The 13,378-nt window shown below is 43.3% G+C and overlaps 1 protein-coding gene across 1 annotated transcript in view; it reads right to left on the bottom strand.

Moving 5' to 3' along the window:
* Positions 1-6,114: 6,114 nt before the first annotated feature.
* Positions 6,115-13,378, bottom strand: part of AGK (acylglycerol kinase) — a 71,167-nt gene continuing 63,903 nt past the window's right edge. Inside the window, exons 14-16 of the mRNA XM_050918851.1 lie at positions 13,198-13,268; positions 8,420-8,504; positions 6,115-6,566 (exon numbers count right to left, since the gene is read on the bottom strand). Of these exons, the coding sequence (XP_050774808.1) occupies positions 6,429-6,566; positions 8,420-8,504; positions 13,198-13,268 (294 nt within the window). The 3' untranslated portion in view covers positions 6,115-6,428. The remainder of the gene's footprint in view (positions 6,567-8,419; positions 8,505-13,197; positions 13,269-13,378) is intronic.

The raw sequence follows: 13,378 nt of genomic DNA, 5'->3' as shown, positions 1-13,378 counted from the left end.
GTCCTTTGCAGTTGCATTGCATTAATTTTCCCTACAAGGATAGCATTTGACAGACTGAAGAACTTGATCAGAGCTCGTTGCAATTAAAAAATCACTTCTGAGGAAGGTGCTGTCTTGATTTTTGTTTTGCTTTTGTTTTGACCTCTTTTCAAGCTGAATTGCCCAATACAGTCCACATTTGACTCTGCCCTCAGTTGGTGCCCTCCCACCTCATTTCTGTTGGGTTCTATCTCACTAGCCATCTCCACCCAAGAAGATTCTCTCTGCAAGGAGGAGGTACGGCAGACATTCATTACTGCGGTTTGAGTAACCTATGTATGTTAGGAATAAACAAAGGCATTGAAATGTCAATCACCTAGTTCCTTTTTGCTATGGCTTGACTCAGAGTTTTGCTCTGATCAGCTTTTGGGGGCCCTCTCCTGCTCCCACTGAAATTGGTAGTTCTGTTCATTTGAGTAGGAGCAGGCATTTAGTTTGTATCCTTGGGAGCTTACAGCTCTCTGCAACCTAAATCTTTCTAACATGTTTCTGAGCTGTAGCAGGGCCGTGTGTGTTCATGCGCTGTCAGAAAACCAGCTCCATCAGAGGACATTGCCAGAAGAGGATAAAGGAGGAGCAGCAAAGCGATGGCATAGCTAGGGTAAAAGAATCTGCTGACTTGCATCCTGGCTGGATAGCTACAGTCTGTCTGCTCTGCTGTGTAATCCGGTTTCCAGAAGCCTTTCTTGAAAGGCAGCTGCTTCAGGAGGTGAGAAGTATCCAAACAAGAAGGGCCTCCTTGTTGCTCTGTAGGAGGGAATTTGCTGCCAAAATATAAGGCAGTGCTGTGACTCACCTGCTTTGGCTGTCTAAAGTAATTGCTCCTCATGTCTGGCTTCTTGGTAGTGAAAGCAGTGGTAGTTCTGCAACCTTAGGGTAGATGTGAGCAACCCAACAGCATGGTATGGAGGGATTGGTTAAGAATTGCTAAGGAAGCAGTTACTGGTTTCTGCCTTTGAAGACAAAGCATTATTGCACATATTTCCTCCTAGTATTACAGGCAACATGAATCTGAATTCTTCTCCTCTTCCTTCAAAAGTCAACTCTTGAGAATTATTGCAACCCTGTGTAGTGCTTTGCTGTTCTGGGTGTTTTTTTTTAAACCCCGTGCAGCTAGAAGGTCTTGGTAAAGGAGTGCGTTTTGGGATGGGGGAAGAGGAGGAGAATGTGTTTTAACAGTAAAGCTTGTTTGTTTGTTTTGTTTGTTTTGATTAAAAGGAGGGCAAGATGTGACACTGTCTTTTTGTCATTGGGAGCTAGTGGAAAATCCTTCTGCAGAAATGTTGAAAGTACTTTGCCTTTAACGTGGTGCCTTTTAGGTTTTTTTAATGTGACTATGGCATGCCATCTGATCCCCTCGTAACAGCCATGTGACAAAGCTGTAATGTCTCGGATCGGAGTCTTTCTAACCTCACATTAACTTCTGTGTTTAAAGGAGAGAGCAACAGCCTTTTCATCAGAGTCTACAGTGGCCTTCTCACCATTGATTTGAAATGGGTCTTTATGTAAGAACCCAGTTCTTTCCCGCAGGGGGAGAGAGAAGGGAAAGTGGAAGCTGCTTAAACTTCCAAGAGTTCTCTGAACTTTGTATTAGTCACAACTACTTAAGCAGGTCATAAGATCTATCTTATGTGTAACCCCTGATTATTTGTACTACAGGGCTGTATGTAATTGTAACGGCCTGGGCTGGATCCACTGCTGTCAATGGGCCAAGGATTTCATAGAATTGTAGGACTGGAAGTGACCTCAAGAGGTCATCTATAACAGTCCCTTGCACTTATGGCAGGATGAAGTATTATCTAGACCATCCCTGACACATTTGTCTAAATTGTTCTTAAAATCTCCAATAATGGAGATTCCACAACTTCTCTAGGCAATTTATTTCAGTGCTTAACCACCCTGACAGCGCTTGCTGAAATTTAAGACCATTACTTCTTGTCCTATCTTTAGAGGTTAAAAAGAATAGTTTTTTTCCCCTCATCTTTCTAACAACCTTTTATATACTTGAAAACTGTTATTCCCCCCCTCAATCTTCTCTTCTCCAGACAAAACAAACCCATTTTTTTCAATCTTCCCTCATAGGTCATGTTTTCTAGACTTTTAATCATTGTCGTTCTCTGAACTTTCTCCAATTTCTCCACATCTTTCCTGAAATGTGGTGCCCAGAACTGGACACAGTACTTCAGCTGAGGCCTAATCAGTGTACAATAGAGTGGAAGAATTATTTCTCATGTCTTGCTTACAACACTCTTGCTAATACATCCCAGAATGATGTGGGGGTAGTGTGTTACACTGTTGACTCATATTTAGCCTGTGATCCACTATGACCCCCAGATCACACTCTGCAGTGTGAGATCCACTGTTCCTTCTTAAGTGGAGTACTTTGCATTTGTCCTTACTGAATTTCATCCTATTTACTTCAAACCATTTCTCCCCTTTGTGCAGATCATTTTGAATTTTGAACCCTATTCACCAAAGCACCCGTAACCCCTCCCAGCTTGGTATAGTTTGCAAACTTTATAAGTGTACTCTATCTAAATCATTTGATGAAGATGTTGAACAGAACCAGACCCAGAACTAATCCCTGCAGGACCCACTTGATAGGCGCTTCCATCTTGATAGTGAACCACTGATAACTACTCTAAGAATGGTTTTCCAATTAGTTATGCACCTACCTTGTAATAGCTCCATCTAGGTTGTATTTCCCTAGTTTGTTTATGAGATGGTCATGCGAGACAGTATCAAAAGCTGCGCTATAGTAAAAATATACCACATCTACCACTTCTGCCCCATTCACAAGGCTTGTTACCCTGTCAAAGAAAGTTATTGCATTGCTTTGACATGATTTGTTCTTGACAATAAGGTGAAAAGTAACAGCATGGATTTATCTTCTAGGTGTTCGCAAACTGATTGCTTAGTTATTTGCTCCATTATCTTTCTGGGTACTGAAGTTAAGCTAACTGGTCTGTAATTTCCTGGGTTGTTCTCATTTCCCTTTTTATAGATGGGCACTCTATTTGCCCTTTTCCAATCTTCTGGAATCTCTCCCTTTTCATGATTTTTCAAAGATAATTGTTAATGGCTCATCTCCTCAAGTATTCTAGGATGCATTTCGTAAGCCCTGGTGACTTGAAGACATCTAACTTGTTCTTTCCCTATTTTAGCCTCTGATTCTACTTCATTTTCACTGGCATTCACTGTGTTAGATGTCCCATTGCCGTTAACCTTCTTTGGTGAAAACCGAAACAAGTTATTTAATACTTCTGCCACTTTTACATTTTCTGTTCCTGTTTTCCCCTTTTCATTGAGTAATGGACCTACCCTGTCCTTGGTCTTCCTCTTGCTTCTACTGTATTGTTTTCTTGTTACCCTTTGTTTGTAGCTAGTTTAATCTTTTGTGCCTTGGCCTTTTAAATTTTGTCTTTACATACTTGTTTGTTTATATTCATTCTTTGTAATTGACCTAGTTTCCACTGTTTGTGGGACTCTTACTTTGAGTTTCAAATCAATGAAGATCTCCTGGTTAAACCAGAGTGTCCTCTTGTCATGCTTCCAATCTTTCCTATGCAGTGGGATAATTTGCTTTTGTGCCCTTAATTTCTCTTTGAAAAACTGCCAAGTCTCTTGAACTGTTTTTCCCCTTAGACTTGCTTCCCACCTACCAATGCCATGAATTTGCTAAAGTCTGCTTTCTTGAAATTCATTGTCTTTATTGTGTTGCTTTCCTTCCTACCTTTCCTTAGAATCATGAACTCTGCCACTTCATGATCACTTTCACCTATGCTGCCTTCCATTTTTCAAGCAGTTCCTCTGGATTTGTCAATCAAATCTAGAACAGCCTCTCCCCTAGTCACCTATGTGTCTGTCCTACAGCACTTACATTTATTGCTCTGTTCCAGAGAAATAGCATTGCTCTGTCTATGGATAGTAATTAAATAGCCCTATTACCATAGTATGCTCACACCAGCCCTGTGAAGAAGGGAAATGCTATTACCCTATTTTACAGCTAAGGAACTGAGTCTGTCTGTCTCTCTCTCTAAGTGATGTGACTGCGATCACCCAGGAAATCTGTACAGGATAGGGAATTGAGGGCAGCTCTGAAAGTCCCAGGCTTGTACTCTAACCTCTAGGCCACTATTTCTCTGTGCTATCTTAATAAAAAGGGAGCCCCAGATTTAGCAAAATTCTGCAGAGGGTTTTCAGCCAGTTTCCTTATTTACTAAACCATGTTGCTTTAACCATCCATGTGGTAGACTGATGAGTGCTGGAGTTATTTCTTCAACAGTTAGGGTAATTGAACTGGAAAGTGGCTTCCAGAGCCACCACGAAGCTGCAAACGAGCAACTTGCATAGGGCTACTGCCACCTGTATTTCTCAGTGAGAAGAGCAGCCCTGGCTTTTAAAGGCTGAATTGTTTCCACAGAACTGAGCCTGTCTGCACGCCGAGGGACCAAGAGGAAGTTGCACATCAAAACAGCAGTTTTGTTTTTAAACTATTAAAGCTTACATTTTAACATGACTGCCGCCTTTTTCTCTGTCTTGGGACTGTAATTATTCATTACTGGTTCATGATAAAAGCTGGAATCAGAGCATTAGGAAGCCTTGATAACTCAATGAATACCATAACCTAGCTACTCCTGTTTGTATAACATGGGGTGTGGTGAGCAGCTAGGCTTAGGTGCCCCTAATAAGTGGCCACACTAAAAAAAAATCATTAATAAAAACCTCACACTGCTCCTTTCCATAGCACTGTCAGGCTAGTTAGGCATAGCCATTTAGGCAAGAGAGAGAAGGAAAGTGATAGCAAAACACTAGAACAAAATACCACTCAACTTATGGTGTAGCTCTTTCAGGTAGCGTGGTCTCTCCTCGCACTATGGTTCTTAATGATTTTTCTAACCTAAGGGGCAGGGTTCAATTTGCCCTCAGCCTGAGCAAACAGTCCTATTTCCTTATCACTGCAGCAAAATACTTTTCAGTGTAAGGGGGCTGGGCTGGGCTGTTTGGAAAGAGAAAGCAGTAGCCAAAGTGTCATTCAGGCAGGGATGGATTTCTTACCATGGTCCTGTAACTTAATAGTACAAAGACCACTAAAAAATACATAGTAATGAGTAGTAGCAGGGAAAACTTCACCTTCATGTTACACACTGCAGGAGTAACCACCACAACCAAAAAATCAAGGACTGACTCTCTCGCTTTACAGGACCAGGCCTTGCAGAATACATAAGCTGTTAGGACTATTCAGAGGGTCAAGGGATAGAAAAAGAATGTTAATCAGTGCTACGACTTCATTTTATTCATGGTAAAGAGCAACGAAAATAATTAGGTGGCTGAGTAGAGGTGGCAGCTTCTCAAAAAGGATGGTGGCCATTTAATTTTGAAAAAGAGGAATACAATAAGGAATAGGCTAAAAGGGCCACTTCACTGCTCCATTTTATATACTATGCTGCTGTAAGAACAAAACAGAGAACTTACTAGAAAGCAACACCCCTAAACAGGATCAAAGGGCTAATTTTGTAGAGTGTCATTAACTAGTAGAACTCTGGTGCTGAATATTTTTTGAAGAACCAAAAAATAAATATTCAAAACAAAGCCAACCACTCAAGGAACCAGCAAAGGGTTTGTTTTGCAGAGATCGTCTTCAAATATGAATGGAGCAGAATCCTCTTAAGTGTGGGGATGCTCTCTAGCCAGGAGGTTTCCTTATGGAAGGTCTTCAGTATCTGAAGTTACACTAGTTACAATAAAATTAACGGTTTCAATTCCCACACTTTAAGAGCATAAGTTGAGGTCACAGAAGTATTTCCCTCCCTCCAATACAGTAAGACATCAGTATGTAAGTGCATTGTGGGAGTTTTATGCCTTCCTCTGAAGCATCCATCACTCTCAAAAGGAGATGGGAGATCAGACTAGCTGACCCATGTATCTGTTCTTGTGTGGCAATTCCTGAACTTCATGAGTTCCCCTCCCATTAACCCCAGCAGCATCTTGTTCATAGTTTTTCCATAAATCCCAGAATTCTCAACTCTAAACACAGGTAAGAAAGATGGCTCCAAACTCTCAAAACCATAGAAGTGTGTTTTCATTCCTCTTTAATACAGACTTGCAGTAGAACAGTAGCATGTCTTACAGCATTCACCTGTAGTATTGTACATGGAACAGTGATGGCTTCTTTAAAAAAAGACACCACTAACTTAATCTGTTTCTCAGAGTCAAATGTACACTTTTTACCTCTTTGGTACTTGCCAAATCAGCAGTTCCCACTAAGGTGCCAATACCTTGTGTGTTTACTGGCCAAGTAACTAATGACTCGATGGCGTTAATCAGGTTAGTGCTCGCCTGAGTGACCCCAAAGATCCTGATGAGATTGGTCCCTCTGAGGTGACTTCTCACTGCACTGCTGGCTGGAGCATCTGTTTTCTCCTTCTGGGGTCACAGAAGAATTGGAGCTTCCGGGGTAACAGTTTCACTTCCACAGGCATGGCCTCATACTCCTCGCTGTCTATGCCAAAGGAGCCCTCAGTGCCCTGTGTAGAATCAAGCGTAGGTCAGACTTAATAGTGAAACAACTGTTACAATAGTGCTGTAACAGTGGTACCTGTGCTCACTTACGTCTCCACTTCAGAGTACAGCTGGGTTCTCTGCTGGGTCTTGACCCCCTCTGCCTTTCAGCCTGTTTAGTCTCACTACTACATAGAGAGCTGTTACTGGTTGTACATAATGTATTAACCGACACTCACGTAAAATATTACCTGGCTTAGTAATTAATTGGCAATTTGGCAGGAATTAGATGCTAGAACGATTAAATGATCTGCATTGTTTAGATTTAAGGATTCTTTGCCCTTGGAATTACTATTTACAGCTGGACAGAGTTTTTCTTTGAGATTGAAAAAGAAGTAGACAGTGATTATTTTTGTTCAAAACAATCCCGCTCTCACACCTGTTTTACACTCTCACACACAAAATCATCAGTGATTAATGCTAGTCATTCAACATGGTAATGGCTTTACCTTTTGTACATAAATCATGTGCTTGTCTTCTGTTACTAAAGGCCTCATCAGCAGTTAAAGAGTAACCAAAGTTTGTCTTGTTAACAGACCACCTATTTATACTTGACTGCACCCAGCCCTGAGCTGGACAGTTTTGCACGTATTTTCAAAGCCACAGATTCTGATGATGTCGAAGCCATGTGTGAACGAGGATGCTGGCTAATGAAAACATTCATTGTTCAATCTGGTTGTCTGGGTGAGGACTTTACCAGAAGAGCAGAGTGCCAAAGATTCTCTCAACTCCTGGGAGGGGCCACTCGGCCCCAGAATGGACCTCATTCTCCATGAGGCAGATCAGGTCTTTGAAGAGGATCGTAATAGCTAAAGATGTGGATGTAACCTAGTAGATCGACTCTATATCCTTCCAAATGCAGGGCCTAGTCTTCTTAATAAGATGTATTGGGATGTTAAACCCAAGCTAACATCAACCCCGCTGCCTTATTTTTAGGAGGCAACTAAAAATGTATCTGCTCAAACATTTCTCAGTAGAAGAGCTGCCCACTTATCTAAGGTCTTGGGATTTATATCTGTAGCACCTTTTTGACCATTATTTCCCTTCTGGCCTCAGCTCAGTCAGCATAAACCCACACCTCTGCTCTCCATCTTTTCACCTCTGGCAGAACCCTTCTAGACTAGCAATTTAACGAAAGATCTCAGTATTCAGAGCCTAGCCAGCAGAGGGGACGTGCACACACTAAGACGTGAAGTTTAGCAGGAGTCTATTTTCCTATTCTACTCACACTGTTGACACTTTTTGCTGGCCAAATGGACAGGAACGAGCTGCTGCTGGAGCTGGGCCACACAGTTCCTACACTAGCCACAGACATGTACAGTAGTGATGCCTGACTGGGGGTTACAACTTGGGTCTCCTGGTTTGGGACCCATTCGTCTTTCTGACTGGCTGCACTGGAGGTGGCTTGCCTTATTCACAGTTAGGACAGCATGACCACCTGTCAATGTGGGAGTTGGGGTTTCTTAGGGCTGGTCCACACTACGGAGGGGAAATCGATCTTAGATACGCAACTTCAGCTACGTGAATAACGTAGCTGAAGTCGAATATCTAAGATCGGATTACTCACTCATCCACACCGCGTGGGATCGATGTTCGCGGCTCTCCCTGTCGATTCCAGAACTCCGTTGGGGTTGATGGAGTTCCGGAATCGATATAAGCGCGCTCGGGGATCGATATATCGCGTCTAGATTAGACGCGATATATCGATCCCCGAGCAATCGATTTTAACCCGCCGATACGGCGGGTAGACTGAACGTGGCCTTAGTGTGTCACATTAAGAAACAAGTGACCCAGCTTTCCACAATTTCTGGTTTCTCACCTCTGAAAGCTGCAAGATACATCTGCTGGCTTGGATACACTGACTTCCTTCGGGGCACAATTGGGGGTCACACATCTTTTGACTTCTGTTCAAATCAAATGAGGAAAAAGAAATATTAGCTTCCAACAGAAGCAACCATGGTTAGGGGTGCAAGACTTACAGGAGGGTCATCAAGTGCTTGTTCATTTCATTTCTTCCTTTCAAAAGAAAGTAGGAGAGCCTTTGTGGTTGCAAGCATGAAGGACAGCTAGCACTTTCTGGACAGCTAGTGCTTCCTATGCTTCTTTGCCACACAACTGTCAATTCATCTCAATATCGACCTTTAGCACCCCAAGCTTAATGATGCTCTGGGTTGGTCCTGAGCAGCATCTCCCCACTGTGTCATCTCATATGGTGGGTTTGATGTCTACTTACATGCAAGCTGTATCATTCCTGTCTTCCTCGTATAGCACCAAACCCACAAAAATTACTGATGACCTCAAAAAATGTTCAGTAAATAGTTACGTGATTGAATACAGAAGTTAGAATCAGACGTACTGGGTTTTTTAAGCTAGTGTTTGACAAAAGTTCTTCCACTTTCATCACTAGCACAAGGTAAAGCAAAGGTTGCTTTATTAGTTTCACTCCTGTTTGGAGGTACAAAATCCATTCATTTTACCTAGTCTAAGTAAAATGTTCACTTGCGTAAACTTTATCAGTCTGCCTCTTTTAGGTATTTAAATGACCTCCATTGCCTTAGTATATGAGCACCTCAATCTTTAATATGTTTATGTTAAACAGTGTATTTAGGCAAGTACTATCATCCTCACTGTACAGATAGGGAATGGCGCAGAGCAGCTAAACGACTTGCTCAGGAAGTGTGTGGGAGAGCAGGGACACGAATCCAGGTCTCCCATGTCCCAGGCCAGCACACTACCCTCTGGTTCATCCTTCCTCTCCAACTGATAAAAACAATACTCTCATATATTCAGATCCTTTTGTTAATTTATCAAGGGTTAAATTCACCTCAGTGCACAGAGGCAGCACAAGGTCTATGCATTCCATAAGTCCCATTAACATATGCTTCATTTAGAGGGCTTCAGTGGCACACAGACCTTTTACTGACCCTCTGTACAAGAAAGAATTCCCCCAAACCCCAAAAGAACTGATTGCTGTATGGCTCTTTCTGCTCCCACATGCCCAGGCAGGCAAACAGAGTAATACAGTTCCAACCTTTGTGTATTGTAGCTCTCAAGAAGCAGGTCAGAATAATCATGGCTATTTCCACACAAGAGTTACAGATCTCCAAAACAGGTGGAGTTACTGCAATATTATCTGTCCAGGGTTGTTCTATTAGGGATTTTCTACTCTTACCAGGGAATCAACATGCGGCGATCAATGCACTGGCGGTCGATTTAGTGGGTCTAGTGAAGACCCGCTAAAATTGACCACAGATCGCTCTCCCGTTGACATCACGTAGTGTGGACCCCGCGACAAGCAGATCTAAGCTACGTCGACTTGAGGTATGCTAGTCACGTAACTCAAATTGCGTAGCTTAGATTGACTTTTCCCTGTAGCGTAGACAAGGCCTAAGGCACAGAAGGTTGTAACAGGCTGATAAGAAAGGGAGGGGGGTTCAAACATCACTCACTAATGGATGTCCTAAGAATATATAATCAGGAAATCCCCCTCAAAAGAGTTACATGCCTTTGGGAATGCAAGCACTCTTAGAATTCATGCTGTCAAGTCATGGGGGATAGGGAATGAGGGAAGAGGACCACAAATAGGGGGGGAGGACAAAGCAACAGAAAGGAAAGCTGAGATACCACAGAAAAGGGACAGGTGAGGAGACAAGCAATGTAGACATTGGGAAGGTTGTTTTTAACCATCTATATTAAAAGATTAATGAGTGAATTCAAGGGAGTTAACATTATCATAGCAGTATATAGGACTCGGAATCCTGCAAATACATCTGTGCAGGCAGATCCCTCTGTCTGCAAAGGGCCCCACTAAAGTCAATGGGCCTCCACTTGGGTCCAGAGTCTGCCCATGTGGATCAAACTGCATGATCAGGGAAGGCAAGAGAGAGACAGGGAACAAAAAGATCAGGAAAGGGAGGGTGTTAGAGAAGCAAACGGGTATGCAGCTAGAACCAGTGTAATTACCCCCCCAAGAGGTCCTATGTAAGGGTCATAAGGGGTTTACTATTTATTCAGATCCTTACTCTGGTTTCTTACGCAGAGTAAGACAAAAGAAAGAAAGAAAGAACCAGGAACAAAAATACCTAACAACAACAAAGTTTTCTTGAGGCAACGATATCCCACTATATACTCTAACCCCCCCCCCCCCCCCCCCGTCCACACACACACAGGCAAAAGGCTACTCCCTGAATCACACTACCAACTGGCAATATATGCTGTCACTGGAACATACCACAAGAGAACGATTATCCATTACCTAGTCTCCATCAGTGGCCAATGCTAAAGAGTTATGAGGACCCCAAGCCCCATCATAACACACAACAATGTACAATAGAGAAATGCATGACTTACTCCACTTGGTAACCAAGCTCATGCCCTTAGGTGATGTCCCTTATAATTTTATACAGAGCTCAAGATGGGGAGTGGGAAAGAAAATTAGTGTGGTACCTGGGGTATCTCCTTTCCCCCCCCCCCCACAGAGCAGCAGTTTGAAATGGGGCTATGATGTAATCACCTTAACTTAAAAATTGACTTAATCCTAGCTGCAGAGGCTTGTTATTATCCACGTCTGAGATCTACAGTCCTGGGGCACGGTATGACCTAAATCTCACTTTGCAATCCGATGGCACTCAGCCTCCAGCACTCCCTTCAGGTTCCAAAGCGTCCACTACCTTCAATCTCAACTCATCTTCTGGTTTCCCACATAGATTGCAGAGAGGGAGGCACTATCAGTCCTGACAGATTCACCCCAATGCCTGCAGAAATATATTTCCACAAATTTCTCCACCCCCTGGCTAGGTAAAAAGGGACAAAACTCCTCTACACGAATGATTCCTCAAACGCTTCCAAAGACAAGCTCCTCTGCTCTGGTGGCTGGCAGCAGGGACTTTGCGATGAGGTGGCTTTGATGGTGCTGTCCTTTGAGAGCTTTTCCTTCAGGTGGCATTTTCTATTGGGGTCCCTCCCAGTGGCCTGGTTTGGTTCACCTCTGGCTTTTTTTTAATCAGTCTTCTCTTTTGAGGATTGAGCAGACCCTCTCCCTCTATTCTCTCTTTCTTGATTTACCTACAAAATTCTGGGACTAGATTAAAAAGAGGTGTTGGGTGCATGCAGCCAGCTGCATGAGGTTACATTCTTCAGAGGCTTTCTGCACGAAGGTGTAACTGCAATCACAGAATGTGACATACTGCTGGGAACCATGTATCCAATCCAGCTGGGAAACAACCTGTGTTGGGTGTGTTGGTGGCTGACTGTGAATGGAAGATACTTTTCTCTCTGAATTCCCACTAATTCACTGGCATCTTCCTGGTGGTGAGATATCCCAGGCAAGACCACAATCTCCCTTTTTCCCTTCTCCTGGTCAGGCAGATTCCTTTTGCTGCTGATGGTAACAGTATCATAAACATTTCCTTCCATAAAGTCTTTACAGCACAGATTCAAATGGCAGGCAACCTACAATCAACATGGCCGATGCAATTTACACCCAGTGCCACCTGATCTTACGCCACTTATGTATTCATAGTTCTGGAGATACTGTTCCCACAGAGGTAATGTGGAGTGCTCAAATAAGTTGCCTGCTACTGCTATTAATATTGTAAACAAGGTACAGACATGCTGTAACCATGCAGCACTTAAAAGCTGCTTATGACATTTCCACACCTTTCCATCTGGTTTCACTAGAGGGGGCCCCAGGACTGGAAAACAGCAGCTGCAACCAAAAGATCAGCCTGCTGGAATAAGCAGAATCTGATATTGCGGGAGACTCTTGTGACGCTTCTCTAGAAGCCTCACACTCCACTTCAACAAGGACTAACTGTGATAAACTTGGTATTGAGGGTCCTTAGAGGAGGTAGGAAAGAAGCTCAGGTCAGCACTGAGTGCCTCCTAGTGGCTCATTTACAGAGTAGGAGAAATGAGCATCTCACAGGAAAGGATCCCAAGCAGAGGAGAGGGGGTGAGGAAGGTGGTGAGAAGACTCCAGAGCTCCTTCCATGTACCAGGCGCCCATGCCTGGGACCTCTGGTCTGCCCATGCTGCCACTCTATTTGTTCAAGTCCCTCCTTAAAATGCACTTCCTCCAAGAGGCCTTTCCAGCTGAGACCTCACTTCAGAGATGTGTTAGTGAGCTGAGGGTTTGAAGATCTTTACCCCTTCCCTTAAAAACTGAATCCTGGCACTAACAAAGGCACGTGCCAAACATCACCGGTGCCGTCACATTGATTCTGCTGTATCCCAGCCCCCACATCGTTCATCTAAGCTGCAAGCTTTCTGGGGCAGGGATGTTATTTTCCTACCTGTCTTTAAAGCACCTGACCTCTTGATGGTGTTATACCAATAACAATGTCAGTCAGCACTGGAGGGAAGGAAAGTGGGAGGGTACAAAAATCATAGAAGGTAGGGAGGGGAGCTCTAGCCACACAACATTGGCTCTTGCTTCCAAAACAAGAAAATTAAAATAAACCTGTATTTGAATGAACAAACCCCACAATCATCACAAGGCATTCCCCACTTTTGTCCTTGCAGCACAAAAGCCAAGAAAACACGGTCAGTTTTGTGACTAGAAAATATGATGGCCCACAGCAGCCTCCCCGTACTCACCCCCTATTTATGAAGTCTCCCTTGCTGACTGTATCTGGTTCAATGCAAATATTCATGAAGTCTTCTGTTCGCTACGGAAAAGATTTAGAATCCAAATTGTTAGTGCTTCTGCAGCATCACACCCTCCATACTGCAGCATGTGCTGGAAGCCCTCTTTAAGGAGACAGCCCTTTTCCACATC

Source organism: Gopherus flavomarginatus, chromosome 1 (assembly GCF_025201925.1).
Source record: "Gopherus flavomarginatus isolate rGopFla2 chromosome 1, rGopFla2.mat.asm, whole genome shotgun sequence".
In the NCBI taxonomy this organism is placed as follows: Eukaryota; Metazoa; Chordata; order Testudines; family Testudinidae; genus Gopherus; species Gopherus flavomarginatus.
Note: the sequence above shows the minus strand (reverse complement) of the source record. Positions and strands in the feature narration are given on the sequence as shown.